The 14,884-nt window shown below is 46.6% G+C and overlaps 1 protein-coding gene across 2 annotated transcripts in view; it reads right to left on the bottom strand.

Annotated features, from left to right (window-relative positions):
• Positions 1-14,884, bottom strand: part of LOC120928972 (N-acetylated-alpha-linked acidic dipeptidase 2-like) — a 181,647-nt gene that overhangs the window by 104,074 nt on the left and 62,689 nt on the right. For both annotated transcript variants that reach the window (XM_040340127.1, XM_040340128.1), the window contains exons 4-5: positions 8,550-8,736; positions 2,300-2,401 (exon numbers count right to left, since the gene is read on the bottom strand). In XM_040340127.1, the coding sequence (XP_040196061.1) occupies positions 2,300-2,401; positions 8,550-8,736 (289 nt within the window). The remainder of the gene's footprint in view (positions 1-2,299; positions 2,402-8,549; positions 8,737-14,884) is intronic.

Raw genomic sequence — 14,884 nt, 5'->3', positions numbered from 1 at the left:
GAACGTGAATGGCGTCCAGCGCCATTCACGATTCACTTACGCAAACGACGTAAATTTCAAATTTCGCAACGTGGGAACGACAGGTATACTTTAGCATTGGCTGCCCCTGCTATAGAAGGGGCAGCCTTACGCAAAAAAACGCTGTACGCAAACGACATAAACTGCGTACGCAGGGCTCGCGTAACGTTGTGAATCGGCGTTAGTATGCAATTTGCATACTATACGCTGACCACTACGGGAACGCCCCCTAGCGGCCATCGCAAGAATGCAGCCTAAGATATGCGGGCATAAGAGCCTTATGCCACGCATATCTTAGGCTGCAGTCGGCGTAACAAGCTTTCTGAATACAGAACACTCGTTACGCCCGGGCAAGTAAGCAATTGCGCTGCGTAACTATGGTTACGCAGGCGCAATTGCTCTCTGAATCCGGGCCAATGATACTAATCTCTGAAGACCTCTATGGGCAATGTTAGATGTCAATGGCAGATACAGCCTGTAGCAGTCACAGCAAAGCACTATGGCTCTCTTCCTTACGTTTTGTATCAGACCGATGCAGAGAGACCGCGACTCTCAAACAACATGGCTGGCCATCTCTGCAGCCTTCCAATTTTCCATGCGAGCCAAATTTTAGGCTGCTTGTTTTGAGCCTATTTACTACTAAGGGAAGGGAGAACTTTACATTAACACATTTCAAAGACTGCAAAATGCATCTTTCTCCTTTCTTTTAAGCTTCAGTTGGGCTTGAATAACTAATTCACAAATCTAAAATCATAATGAAGTAGTGGGTTTGCTTTTTAGCACTGGGATCAATTACATTTTTTAAATCATGAACTGTGTAATTGTGCTGCTTTTCTGTGTAGGATTTTGCCAACTGCTATGGTTCCATACCACAAAAAAAAAATGGAGTTCAACCTAATTAGTCCTACTATTTATGTGACAATTATAGGGAACTGTCACTTGCAAGCTGCTCTGCAGAAGAATGCATCAGAAGTGCATAAAAACAAACACATAGGGCCAGATTCTCGTAGATCGGCGTATCTTTGTGCGGGCGTAACGTATCCTATTTACGTTACGCCTCCGCAACTTAGACGGGCAAGTGCTGTATTCTCAAAGCACTTGCTCCGTAAGTTGCGGCGGCGTAGCATAAATAGGCCGGCGTAAGCCCGCCTAATTCAAATGTGGAACAGGGGGGCATGTTTTATGTAAATAACTTGTGACCCGTCCGTGGAATATCCCAGTGTGCATTGCTCCAAAGTATGCCGCAAGGACTTATTGGTTTCGACGTGAACGTAAATGACGTACAGCCCCATTCACGGACGACTTACGCAAACGATGTAAAATTTTCAAAATTCGACGCGGGAACGACGTCCATACTTAAAGCGGTGGTTCACCCTCCATAACAACTTTTTAGCATAAAATAAGGCATAGTAGCGCGAGCTACAGTATGCCTGTCTTTATTTTTTTATCCCTGTACTCACTGTGCACTCGTAGAGACAAGATTACGACTCCCCGCGGGGAATGGGCGTTCCTATGGAGAGGGAAGGTGATTGACGGCCGGCTCTGGCACGTCACATTCCCCGAAGACAGCCAGAACAGGTCTCGGCTCTTCACGGCGCTATACGGCACCTGCGCACAGACTATGCGCAGGCGCCGTGAAGCGCCAAGTCCTATTTCGGCTATTTCCGGAGAAGCGTGACGTGCCAGAGCCGGCCGTCAATCACCTTCTCTCTCCATAGGAACGCCCATTCCCCGCTGGGAGTCGTAATCTTGTCTCTACGATTGCACAGTGAGTACGGGGATAAAAAAATAAAGACAGGCATACTGTAGCTCGCGCTACTATGCCTCATTTTATGCTAGAGGAAAAAAAATGTATTTTTTTTTATTAATAGGGTGAACCCCCGCTTTAACATTGTTACGCCGCATGTACGCCTCATATAGCAGGGGTAACTTTACGCCGGGAAAAGCCTAACGTAAACGGCGTATCTGTACTGCGTTGGCCGGGCGTACGTTCGTGAATTCGCGTATCTAGCTGATTTACATATTTCTAGGCGTAAATCAGCATACATGCCCCTAGCGGCCAGCATAAATATGCAGTTAAGATCCGACGGCGTAAGAGACTTACGCCGGTTGGATCAAATAGAAATCTATGCGTAACTGATTCTAAGAATCAGGCGCATAGATACGACCGCTCAGACTCAGAGATACGACGGCGTATCTGGAGATACGCCGTCGTATCTCCTTTGAGAATCTGGGCCATAGAAGTGAAATATGTCCAGATGCCAGCATTAGGATCGCTTACCTCTGGTTCCCCCTTAGCCGAAAAGGCATTATAGGGAGGGATTATATCTGTGAAGTTTTCATAGCCATCCGGAGGTGGTTCTGATAAAGAAGTGTTAAACACCTGGAAAAACAAAAACTTATTCTAGATTAAATGATTTTCAAATGCCAGTTTAAATGAATATTGATTAGTTAAAAATAACACAGAGCCTCAACACTCTGAAGGACAGCATGGCCCAGCTCTGAAGGCCAAACCAAGGGATTGTGCACAGTATAATAGCTGCATCGCATATCATGCACCAATCTTTGCACAATGCCAGTTTAGAGCAGCCATTCCCAACCTCAAAGGCCTGGCTTGTAGTCTCGGCTCTAATTCATCCCAAAGGTGTTCTATCAGGATGAGGTCAGGCCAGTCAAGTTCCTCCACCCCAAACTCTCCATGTCCATGTCTTTATGGACCTTGTTCTGTTCACAAAGGTCCAAAAAAGACATGGATGAGAGAGTTTGGCCTGACCTCATCCCGATAGAACACCCATGGGATGAAGTAGAGCCGAGACTACGAGCTAGGCCTTCTTGTCCAACATCAGTGCCTGACCTCAAGTGTGTGCTTCTGAATGGTCAAACATTGCCATAGGCACACTCCTAAAACTTGACAGCCTTCCCAGAATAGTTGAAGCTGTTCCAGCTGCAAAGGGTGGGCCAACTCAATATTGAACCCTACGGACCAAGACTGGGATGCCATTAAAGTTCATGTGCATGTAAAGGCAGGCATCTCAATACTTTTGGTAATATAGTGTATGTAGCACCCTCTAGTATGCTAGAAGTGTAAGAGTTTTTTTGTAGTGTAGGTACATTTCCAGGCTTGAATGGCAGCCAAGCTTGTGTGCTGTTTTTATCTGGGTCAGGGTTTGAGGGACTCAGGGAGAGCTGGGTGACTCACGGGCAGCATCACTGAGATCTCCCACTTCTTTCCAGAACATGCTAGAATCTTTTGGAAAGGAAGGGGGAGAGGAGAGGTGTAGCTGCCTGGAGTATTCTGAGGGCCCTGACCAACCCCAACTTGGACTGGCAGGGGGCAGGCCCCCTCAAATACTCAGTGTCAGCCCAGCTGAACAGGAGATGTGATCGGGTGGAAGATGGAGAGAGTGTTAGGCTGTCGGGGCCTTTGAGGTAGCTCCCCAGTCTGAAAGGGGGGGTGACCTTAGGCCTGGGCGATGACAGGATCGTCTTACAGCCCACAGAGGTGTCCTGACCAGGAGGCGCAGGAGGAGCAAGAGAGGACAGCAGGAGAACACTGCCGGCAAGTCTCCAGGGATTTACACAGAGGGAGCCAAGAGGGCTGGTGAGTGTTCACACAGTCTGAGAGGACTGGGAGAGTGCAGTTCTGAGATTAAGACAGAGCCAGGGGAGTGGACTGTGGTGGCACAGGCAGTGAAAAGGCACAGCTGCAGCTGGCAGGGCCTGAAGACTTGGTGCTGGAATCGGTAGCCACATGGACAGCTAGCACTAGGACTACCAACATTTTTGCTACACCAAAATGGGCCCGTGGTCCCTGGCTGCAAAGGGCCTAAACTACAGTGCTGATAGTCTGCAAGCAAGTTTGTGGACGAAGAGAGGAAATTGTATATACCCTGTTTCCCCAAAAATAAGACCTACCCTGAAAATAAGACCTAGCGTTATTTTCCAGGAGGGGTAGTTCTCAGTCCCTACGCTGTTTCTTTGAAATCTACTGGGCATTCCAAATCTCCCTTATCCCCATCCAAGTTTAATAAAAACAAAAAAGTGCATGGACTATTTTCTGTGTAACGAGTGACTTAAAGGAGTTGTAAAGGAAAACATTTTTTTTTGCTGAAATGACTGTTTACAGGGTATAGAGACATAATAGTTAACTGATTCCTTTTAAAAACTATTAAAATTAGATAAAAATCAATCATATAATGTACCTGTAGTTTCAGTTTAGTTTTTGCATCTAGTTTAGCTTTTGCATGTTATTTCCTGCCTATGTGCTACACAGAGCCATAGAGCAGTGATGGTTTGGAAAACGAAACTAGAATCTCCCAGTACTGTGGTCATCAGGAAACAGACAACCAGGAAGTGTCCAGAACAGAGCAGAATTACAGTAACATCAGAGAAAAAAACGAACAATGAGGACATGAAACCAGGATTGCAGTAAGGTAAAGGAAGCTATTTAGCTAAAAAAAATGACCCTTTAAGATTGTGTGCCTGGCTGCGCAGGGTGACAGACGAACCACAACCATCAGCAGCCCCTATGGGGGTACCACTACATGTACCTTTTTGCATAGATACCCAATGGCATTTTTAATAAAGGGGGGGGGGGGAACAAAAACAAAAAATCTTTTCGCTAAACATTTCCAGCTAAATGCTTCCACCCCCCGCCCCGTCCCCTCGCCAATATGGCGGTGTGAAGTATTATTATCCAAAACTTCTCAATCTATCCACATTTTTAAAGTTTTTTTAGCAGTCCATTGGAGTATTTGCCATTCATTGGGGAGATACCTGCTCTTTGCGGAAAAGGATGTCCCCAGGACGGGAGACTGGGGGGTTTATTTACTAAAGGAAAAACTACTTTGCACTGCAAGTGCACTTGGAAGCGCAGTGTACAGTACCGCATTTGGCCAGCGGTCCGGGGGCGCCGGTGACACTCAGGACGGTTCGCAGCTGTTCCGAGCAGTTCAGTAATACTCTGAATCACTTGGAAATACACATTTTGAGTGTTTCCGAACCTTTTCGAGATCAGCCGAGTTTGAGTATTTTCGAGGCTCTCCGGCACCAATATTGCATGCCATAGAAGTCAATGCGAAACAAATTATCTTCATTTCCATTGACTTCTATGGGGAAACTCGCTTTGATATGCAAGTGCTTTGGATTATAAGCATTCTCCTGGAACGGATTATGCTCGTAATCCAAGGTTCCGCTGTATACCAATCAGTAGATTTACACTGCCTTACCACTCATCACAGCCCAAAAACCCAACTTGTCTCTACTGCAGTCATTGGGGTAGATTCACGTATGGGCGCGCATAGTTACGGCGGCACAGCGTATTGTATTTACGCTACGCCGCCGTAACTTACAGGAGCAAGTGCTGTATTCACAAAGCACTTGCTCCGTAAGTCGCGGTGGCGTAGCGTAAAAGGATGACCTGACGTGATTGACGTTTTGTACGTGTACATATCCCAGTGTGCATTGCTTCCAAGTACGGCGCAACGACGTATTGGTTTCGACGTTTCGACGTGAACATAATTTACGTCCAGCCCTATTCGCGAACGACTTACGCAAACGACGTAAAAAATTCAAATTTCGAAGCGGGACCGACGTCCATACTTAACATTGGCTGCGCCTCCTAATAGCAGGAACAACGTTACGCCGGAAAAGCCTTAACGCAAACGACGTAAAAAACGAACGCCGGGCGCACATATGTTTGTGAATCGGCGTAAGTAGGCAATTTGCATACTCTACGCTGAAAACTACGGGAGCGCCACCTAACGATGCACCCTAAGATACGACGGCGTAAGAGACTTATGCCAGTCATATCTTAGGCTAATGTCGGCGTATCTATCTTTCTGAATACAGAAAGTAGATACGCCGGCGCAGCTTAGCAATTACGCGGCGTATCTATGGATACGCCAGCGTAATTGTTCTCTGAATCTACCCCAAGCAAGACAGGCTGGTAACCTTCGCACCTCAACTGTGATTTGATAATAAAAAGAAGCAGCGAAAGACTCATGAAGTTGTCATCTATCTGTCCCCCCCCATATGAACATGTTCCATCCTTGTCCACAATGTGGAAGGAGCACACACGATCCTTCCTTTTCCAAGTCTAAACTCTTCTGTACAGGGAATTACAAAAGCCTTAAAGGAGTTGTAAAGGAAAACATTTTTTCACCTTAATGCAATCTATGCATTAAGGTGAAAAAACATCCCCCCCCCCCCCCCGAGCCCCCGTTTTACTTACCTGCCCCCTCGAAAGTCCTGCGCTCGGTCCAGAGATCCTCTTCGCCGCTCAGCCAGGCCGCTGATTGGCTAGAGCAGATGGATTGAGAGCAGAGCAGCCATTGGCTAGCGCTGCTGTCAATCACATCCAGTGACGCGGCGCGTCGAGGGGCGGGGCCGAGTGATACAGTGAGCGGCTATGGCCGATCGCTGTATCACGGGAGTGCGCCCGCAAGGACTCATCACCATGCGAGCTCTCGCATGAATGTGATGAGTTCTTGCGGGGAGGACCAGAGACAGGCGCCGAGGGACCCCAGAAGACGTGGATCGGGGCCACTGCAAAACGAACTGCACAGTGGAGGTAAGTATGTTTGTTATTTTAAAGAGAAAAATTCCTATAGAGACCCTTTAAATCAAGTCAGATTTGAGATATTCATACTTGTTAACATTAAATCATATTTACAAGATTTCTTTAAATAAACAGCATTCATTGGTGTTTAATATCGGAGAATAGTTAGAGTTGATCTAATAAAAAATTATGTTTGCAGAGAGAACCTTTACCCCTTCCCGGACTAGGGGAGGGGAGCAGGGTCAAATTAACCCCCGCATTCCCACCTGCTCCTCCATCTAATATATTTGGGTGCAGTGTTTGATTTCTTTCAAATTGGTGTTCACCCAACACAGAATGTCAATACTGAAAAAACACTTGAACGTATGAAGCACTACCACCCCCAAAGGAGCTGCTGGATATTTTCGGGCGGCATGTTACCTCTATCTTCTCGCCATCCAGGGTGGTAGATGGAAGTTGAGAAAGTTCAATGTCCACACTGTACACTTCTTTTTCTAAGATTTATTTGTAGAACTTGGTAAGGGAAGAAGAAGTGGTTGAAGGGATGGAAGGGTAAACAAGTCGATAGGTTCAGGTGCAAATTTCAATCCAGAAACACTCCTGCTTCCAGCAACACAGCTTTCGTCGCCACTCTAGCCAGAGCGGGTATTGCGCACCCAGATAGGTCTCTCTCACTGGCCTAGCAACCAGAGTGGCGCATGGAACAAAGTACAGTCTCTGCCACAAACCTTCCTTTGAGTGGAGATACTTTCGGTCCAGAATCCCCTGCCACAGGATTCAGCACCCGGATCTCTTAAGATTAATTTCTGTAGAGTTCAAGTCTGATAGGCGATCACCATCAAGCCTCTCAGTATATGATGCATCCTTCGATGAAGTCTCCAGGCCTCTCCCGAGATACCAGCCTCATGCTTGGTCCTCTCCAGGGATGGACTGGCCATTGGGACTACAGGGAGTTTCCCGGTGGGCTGATGGCTCAGTGGGCCGGCTTCAGTGACAGCAGACTGCCGCCCCCCTCAGCTCCTCTGTCTCTCCCTCCCTGCAGCGCTCACCTGGGGGGAACAAAGAAGCACGAGGAGGACCAGAGGAGCAGGGGGGACGACTGAGGAGCATGGGGGGAGGGGATAGACAGCTGACTCAACAGCTATGGCCTGGAAGTTTCTTACTTCTGCCTAATCTTGTCCCATAAGGGGGGGCCCCCGAACTGATTCTTTGCCCCGGGTGAAATAATGTCTAGCTTCCCCACTGGTACGGCCTATACGAGTACCAGTAACAGCCGTTCTACTCTAATAAAGTAGAACGGCTAGTGAAGGGGGAAAGGGGGCTTGGGTGGCCGGGGGGGGGGGGGGGGGGGGGGGGAGTTGTCCGGCCGCCATGGGAGAGACCTGTCAAAGTGGGCCAGTCTGGATGAAGTCCAGGGCCAAATTTCTGTCCCAGTCCAGCCCTGGTCCTCTCCAAGATAGGTCCTTCATCAAGCGGCTTCCTCCCTCCAGGACTGACAGCACAGGATCACCTTGAAACCGTAGACCGAGTATGCTTACTGGGCCTACTCAACAGATCACAACCCCGGACCAACGTGGTCCCGGAGCCAGGATTGCAGGAACACGCACCCCGGCCAGGAGGTGGTGGGACGACAGACCAAGGATCGACGACCCCGGTTTAGTGGCGTCTGTTCCTTAAGTACCCCCTCCCCAGCATGCACCGCGGGACGATCAATCCCCACTGATTGGCTGCCGAGGGGAGACACCCAATATCACTCTGACTTAGCTGCTGCCACCCTTGGCCTGGGGTGGTAACAACACCCCAGGCAAACAATGGTGGTCACTCTCAGCACAGCCACGGCTGAAACAGAAGCCAAATTTAGCCAAAATGATATGTGTCTGAGTTAACTAACACTCAGAAACCCTTCTAAATTTAAAGCAGCGCCAGCCCAACAGGAGCAGGCCGCTACACGTAGAAAATCCAATCTCCTTACCTCTGTTCCCTGGTCATCAATAACAGAAATATAATTAGGCTTGCTGCTGTTGGGATAAGAGAGCAAGACGTCATAGTGGACTAACTCGGTGCTATCCAACCCAAACTCCCTCCACTGGGCTTGGATACGTTCTGCCAGATTCAGGTTCTGCTCCGTCCCGGCCAGATGAGGAATTTTTGTGAAATCCCTGAAACAAAAAAACACAATGAAAACAATACAAAAAAAAAAAACAGCAAGACACAAGCACATGCTTCTGAGGTATGCAAATAACTGAATGGCTGAAATAGTATTGCCTAATTAGATTTCAGCTTAAAAATAGAGGAATTAACATTTTTGGAATATTTTCTTAACAGGGGGTGCAGGGGACTAAACTACGGTCACATATAGTATTAGAGGTGTGCAAAAGGACAATGTATGAAAGAACCATGCATATAGGACACAGTTTAACCTAGAATGTATTTTCCTGGTCTATATGTGTAGAGAAAAATCCAAACCGGATAACAGTTACTTTGCTAAAAAGTTTAAAATCTACAGGCCAGATTCAGGTAGATCAGCGGATCTTTAGATCCGCGTGATCTATCTGATTTAAGATACCCTGCCGCAAGTTTGAGAGGCAAGTGGGTAATTCACAAACCACTTACCTCCAAACTTGCGGCGGCGTATCGCAAATCCCCCGGCGGAATTCAAATTCCGCGGCTAGGGGGAGTGTACTATTTTAAATCGGCGCGGGGACGCGCCTGATTTAATGAGCATGTGCAGGCCGTGAATTTCCCCGGCGTGCATTGCTCCCACTGACGTCACTAGGACGTCAGTGGTTTCGACGCTAACGTAAACGACGTCCGTCCGTATTACAGAACGATTTACGCAAACGACGTAAAAAAATTCAAAAGCGACACGGGAACGACGGCTATACTTAACATTGGCTGCGCCTCATAGAAGCAGGGGTAAGTATACGCCGGGAAAGCCGCTACGGAAACGTCGTAACAACACTGCGTCGGGTCCGCGTACGTTCGTGAATTTGCGTATCTGGCTGATTTACATATTATTCAGTGTAAATCAGCGGGAACGCCCCCCGCGCCATTTTTTAAATTACAAATAAGATCCGACGGTGTAACACAGTTACACCTGTCGGATCTTAGCCATATCTATGCGTATATGATTCTATGAATCAGGCGCATAGATAAGACCAGTGTAAGTCAGAGATACGACGGCGTATCAGGAGATACACCGTCGTATCTCTTTGTGAATCTGGCCCTACTTTTTTTTTTCTTCTCTTTTTAGGATTTTCATCCTAATCCAACCCCCCCCCCCCCCCCCTCTCATTTCAGCTCTGCTGATCTTCTCCAGCCTTTTTAGCCACTTCCTGTCTGCATGCACTCAGTGTGGCTGCACATCAGGGGAGGCTTCCTTCCATTGACTGTGCTGGACCATGCCTGCGCAATGTGTGTCAGCAGAGATGCATGTGGCAGGATGACAACGCAGGAGCACAATTGGGAGACTGTTGTCACCCTATAACAGGACGTGCTGAGCAAGAACCTTCATGGCAGGATCACCAAGTATTAAACCACTTCCCTACCCGCCCTTGGTCATATGACATCCACAGATGGGATCTCCCATCCTGGGTGGATGTCATATGACGTCCTGGGCTTCCCGGCTGTCGGCATCGATCGGGACCCAATGCGCGTGCCCGGCGGCCGCGATGTCCGCCGGGCACCCGCTATTGCCCGCAATCACGGCAGGACCATGGATCTGTGTGTGTAAACACACAGATCCACGTCCTGTCAGAGGTGAGGAGACCGATGGTGTGTTCCCAGTACAGGGGAACACAGATCGATCTCCTCCCCCCCTGAGTCCCCTCCCCCTACAGTTAGAATCACACACTAGGGAACATATTAACCCCTTCAGCGCCCCCTAGTGTTAACCCCTTCCCTGCCAGTCACAGTTACACAGTAATTAGTGCAGTTTTATAGCACTAATCGCTGTATAAATGTGAATGGTCCGAAAAAAAATTCAAAAGTGTCCGATCTGTCAGCAGCAATGTCACAGTCACAATAAAAAAAAAAAAACGCAGATTGCCACCATTACTAGTAAACATTTTTAAAATAAAATAAAAATAAAATAAATCTATCCCCTATTTTGTAGACATTATAACCTTTGCGCAAACCAATCAATATATGCTTAATGCGATTTTTTTTTTTACGAAAATGTAGAAGAATACGTATCGGCCTAAACTGAGGAAAAAATTTGTTTCTAGATTTTTGGGGGGGATATTTATTATAGCAAACAGTAAAAAATTTTGCATTTTTTTCAAAATTGTCGCTCTATTTTTGTTTATAGTGCAAAAAATAAAAACCACAGAGGTGATGAAAAAGCTCTATTTGTGGGGGCGGGGGAAAGGACGTCAATTGTGTGGGAGCCACGTTGCACGACCGCGCAATTGTCAGTTAAAGCGACACAGAAAAATCGCAAAAAGTGCTCTGGTAAGGAAGGGGGTAAATTCTTCCGGGGCTGAAGTGGTTAAAGAAGAACTAAACCCTCCTATCCTTTTCAGCCATGAATGCTGCCATCTTAGCTTCTGTTTGAACTGCATGGTGATGCTCGTGTGATCAGTTAGGACAGTTTGGCTGATTGCACAAGCATATGGCATTCCAGGAATGTAACAGTTATTATTAACCGTTTTTGAAACCAGTAAAATTGACGGGTTTAGTTCAGCTGAGAAAAAGAAAAAAAGAAGGAAGAAGGAGGGCTGCCTTTGTAATTACATTAGCATGTTAAAACTTAAATGAGATTAAGCCCCTTTCACATCTGAAAGACACATGTATGCACTTTTTTTCCCGCATGACAACGTAAGGCAGTCTAATCACCTGAATGAACTATCCGAAGAACAATGTATCTCCTGCGCCTTTTTCAGGCAGGGACCCTTGCACATTGTTGCAAAATGCTATAGGCTAGATTCAGCATTGAATTACGCCGGCGTATAAATAGATACGCCGCGTAAATTCAAAGCTGCGCCGGCGTATCTTCTTTCTGTATTCAGAAAGCAAGATACGCCGGAATTAGGCTAAAATCCGACTGGCGTAAGTCTCTTACACCGTCGTATCTTAGGGTGCATACTTACGCTGGCCGCTAAGTGGCGCTTCCGTCGTTTTTGGCGTAGAATATGCAAATGACCTAGATACGGCGATTCACAAACGTATGTGCGCCCGGCGGAATTTTTTTACGTCGTTTGCGTAAGGCTTTCCCGGCGTAACGTTGCTCCTGCTTCTATGAGGCGCACGCAATTTTAAGTATGGACGTCGTTCCCGCGTCGAATTTTGAATTTTTTACGTCGTTTGCGTTAGTCGTTCGCGAATAGGGCTGGACGTAATTAACGTTCATGTCGAAACCAATACGTCCTTGCGGCGTACTTTGGAGCAATGCACACTGGGATATGTACACGGACGGCGCATGCGCCGTTCGTAAAAAACGTCAATCACGTTGGGTCACCATCCATTTACATAAAACACGCCCCCCTCATACTCATTTGAATTAGGCGCGCTTACGCCGGCCCCATTTACGTTACGCCGCCGTAACTTAGGAGGCAAGTGCTTTGTGAATACAGCACTTGCCTCTCTGATTTACGGCGGCGTAGCGTAAATACGATACGCTACACCGCCGTAACAATGCGCCGCCCTACCTGAATCTAGCCCTAACTATGTTTGGGGGAATCAATAACGCCACTGCAGGTGTGATACACATTTTCCTAGGAACGGGCACAGAAAAGGGCAGGTGTGAATGTGGCCTAGTGGTTAGGTTTAGAACTCATTTTTAATACCTCCTTTTGTTAAAGCACAGAACACATTTCCTCTAAAAACCTTTTTGTAATGTAGTAATCATAAGTGCTCAAGATGTGTAACTACACAAAGAGCCAAACTAGGTGCATCTCAACCACTTAAGATGTATATTCCCATACCACAATGTACAGTGTTGTTAAAAATTATTTGCCCCCTTCCTACATTTTTTGGCACAAAACAAGTTTGTCACACCTAAAGGATTCAGATCCAACACATTTTAATGTTACACACAGATAAATCAGAGCAAATACAAAAGGCAATTTTTAAATGAGGATTTCATTTATTAAATGGCAAAACCTGCCTGGCCATTTGTGAAAAAGTAATTGCCCCCTTGCTAAATCATGAAAGATGCTGTGATTAGCCAATTTTTTTGGAAAGCCACGTTGAAATTTTACTTGCTACACCCAGGTCTGATTACTGCCAGACCTGTTGAATCAAGAAATCACTTAACCACTTAAGGACCGGACCAATATGCTGCTACATGACCCAAGGGGTTTTTACAATTCGGCACTGTGTCGCTTTAACAGACAATTGCGCGGTCGTGCGACGTGGCTCCCAAATAAAATTGGCGTCCTTTTTTTCCCACAAATAGAGCTTTCTTTTGGTGGTATTTGATCACCTCTGCGGTTTTTATTTTTTGCGCTATAAACAAAAATAGAGCGACAATTTTGAAAAAAATGCAATATTTTTTACTTTTTGCTATAATAAATATCCCCCAAAAACATATATAAAAACATTTTTTTCCTCAGTTTAGGCCAATACGTATTCTTCTACCTATTTTTGGTAAAAAAAAAAAATCGCAATAAGCGTTTATTGATTGGTTTGCGCAAAATTTATAGCGTTTACAAAATAGGGGGTAGTTTTATTGCATTTTTATTAATTTTTATTTTTTTACTACTAATGGTGGCGATCAGCGATTTTTTTTCGTGACTGCGACATTATGGCGGACACTTCAGACAATTTTGACACATTTTTGGGACCATTGTCAATTTCACAGCAAAAAATGCATTTAAATTGCATTGTTTATTGTGAAAATGACAGTTGCAGTTTGGGAGTTAACCACAGGGGGCGCTGTAGGATTTAGTGTTCACCTAGTGTGTGTTTACAACTGTAGGGGGGTGTGGCTGTAGGACTGACGTCATCGATCGAGTCTTCCTATATAAGGGATCACTCGATCGATGCAGCGCCATGGGGAAGCCGTGTTTACATACGGCTCTCCCCATTCTTCAGCTCCGGGGAGCGATCACGACGGAGCGGCTATAAACGAATAGCCGCGCCGTCGTCCCGGATCGCTCCCCGAGGGAATCCGACTGCCGCATGTAGCGGGGGGGTCCCGATCGGACCTCCCACCCGCTAGAAGGCAGGGACGTACAGGTACGCCAATGTGCCTGTACGTGCCATTCTGCCGACGTATATGTACATGCGGCGGTCGGGAAGTGGTTAAATAAACATCTGACAAAGTGGGAACTCCCACCCAAGATCCACTCCCCCACCAAAAAAAAAAAAATTATACGCTCATATGCATAATTACTAAACATGTTCTTTCTAAATCCCGCAATTAATCGCGGCAGACCACCACAATGTCTCCTGGGAACAATGGCAAAAGCTCCCAGGAGACATTGCGGCATCGAGGAACACTACCTGATGAATCCATATACAGAAAGCGGCCAGTAACCTAAAGGATTACTAAGGTTCGCCTGCCCCTGACAGTGACTCGAGCTGGGCATTGCCGCTTAGTGAAGGATTGGCTCGGCTGCTCGGCTGCTCTAGTCCTGCAAAGGGAACTGCGTTCCTGCTGTGAAAAAAGTGCAGGAACTCCATTCCCACACGTTCCCGTAGGACTTGAGCCCTGGGGGACATGCAAGGAAAATAAAAAAAACAGCATTTTTGCTTGCACATGATTGGATGATAAAATCAGCAGAGCTTCCCCCCCATCTCAGAGCGTCCCCTCAGAGCTACAGCGACTGCTCTTTCAAGTTCACTTGTAGTGCAAAGTGGATCTGCCTTTAGTAAATTAACCCCCGTGTGTCCCCATGCCCTTGCGCCTATAACCCACTTTTTTGTAACATCTAAAGAACTGCAGGCCTCAGTTAAGATCAGCCACGATTCAACAATAAAAGAGATCGGGCAAAAATGCCGTCCATGGGAGAGTTCCAAAGTCAGACCCACTGCTGACCAAAAAAAATACCACAAAGGCTCCTCTCACATTTGCCAAACAAACATCTTGATTGGCCAAAGACTTTTGGCCAAATATTCTGTGAACTGCTGACAAAAAAATTGAACTTTTTTGGAAGGAGTGCGTCTCGCTACATCTGGTGTACAACAAAGCATTTCATAAAAAGAACATCATACCAACCGTCACACATGGTGGTGGTAGTGCGATTACCTGGGGCTGCTTACAAATTCAGGACCTGGACGACTTGCCATAATTGATGGAACCATGAATTCTGAGCTCTACCAGAAAAGGAGAATGTCCGGCCATCAGTGTAGCACTACCCCCCA

The sequence above is a fragment of the Rana temporaria genome, chromosome 2 (genome assembly GCF_905171775.1).
Source record: "Rana temporaria chromosome 2, aRanTem1.1, whole genome shotgun sequence".
NCBI classification, from domain to species: Eukaryota; Metazoa; Chordata; class Amphibia; order Anura; family Ranidae; genus Rana; species Rana temporaria.
Note: the sequence above shows the minus strand (reverse complement) of the source record. Positions and strands in the feature narration are given on the sequence as shown.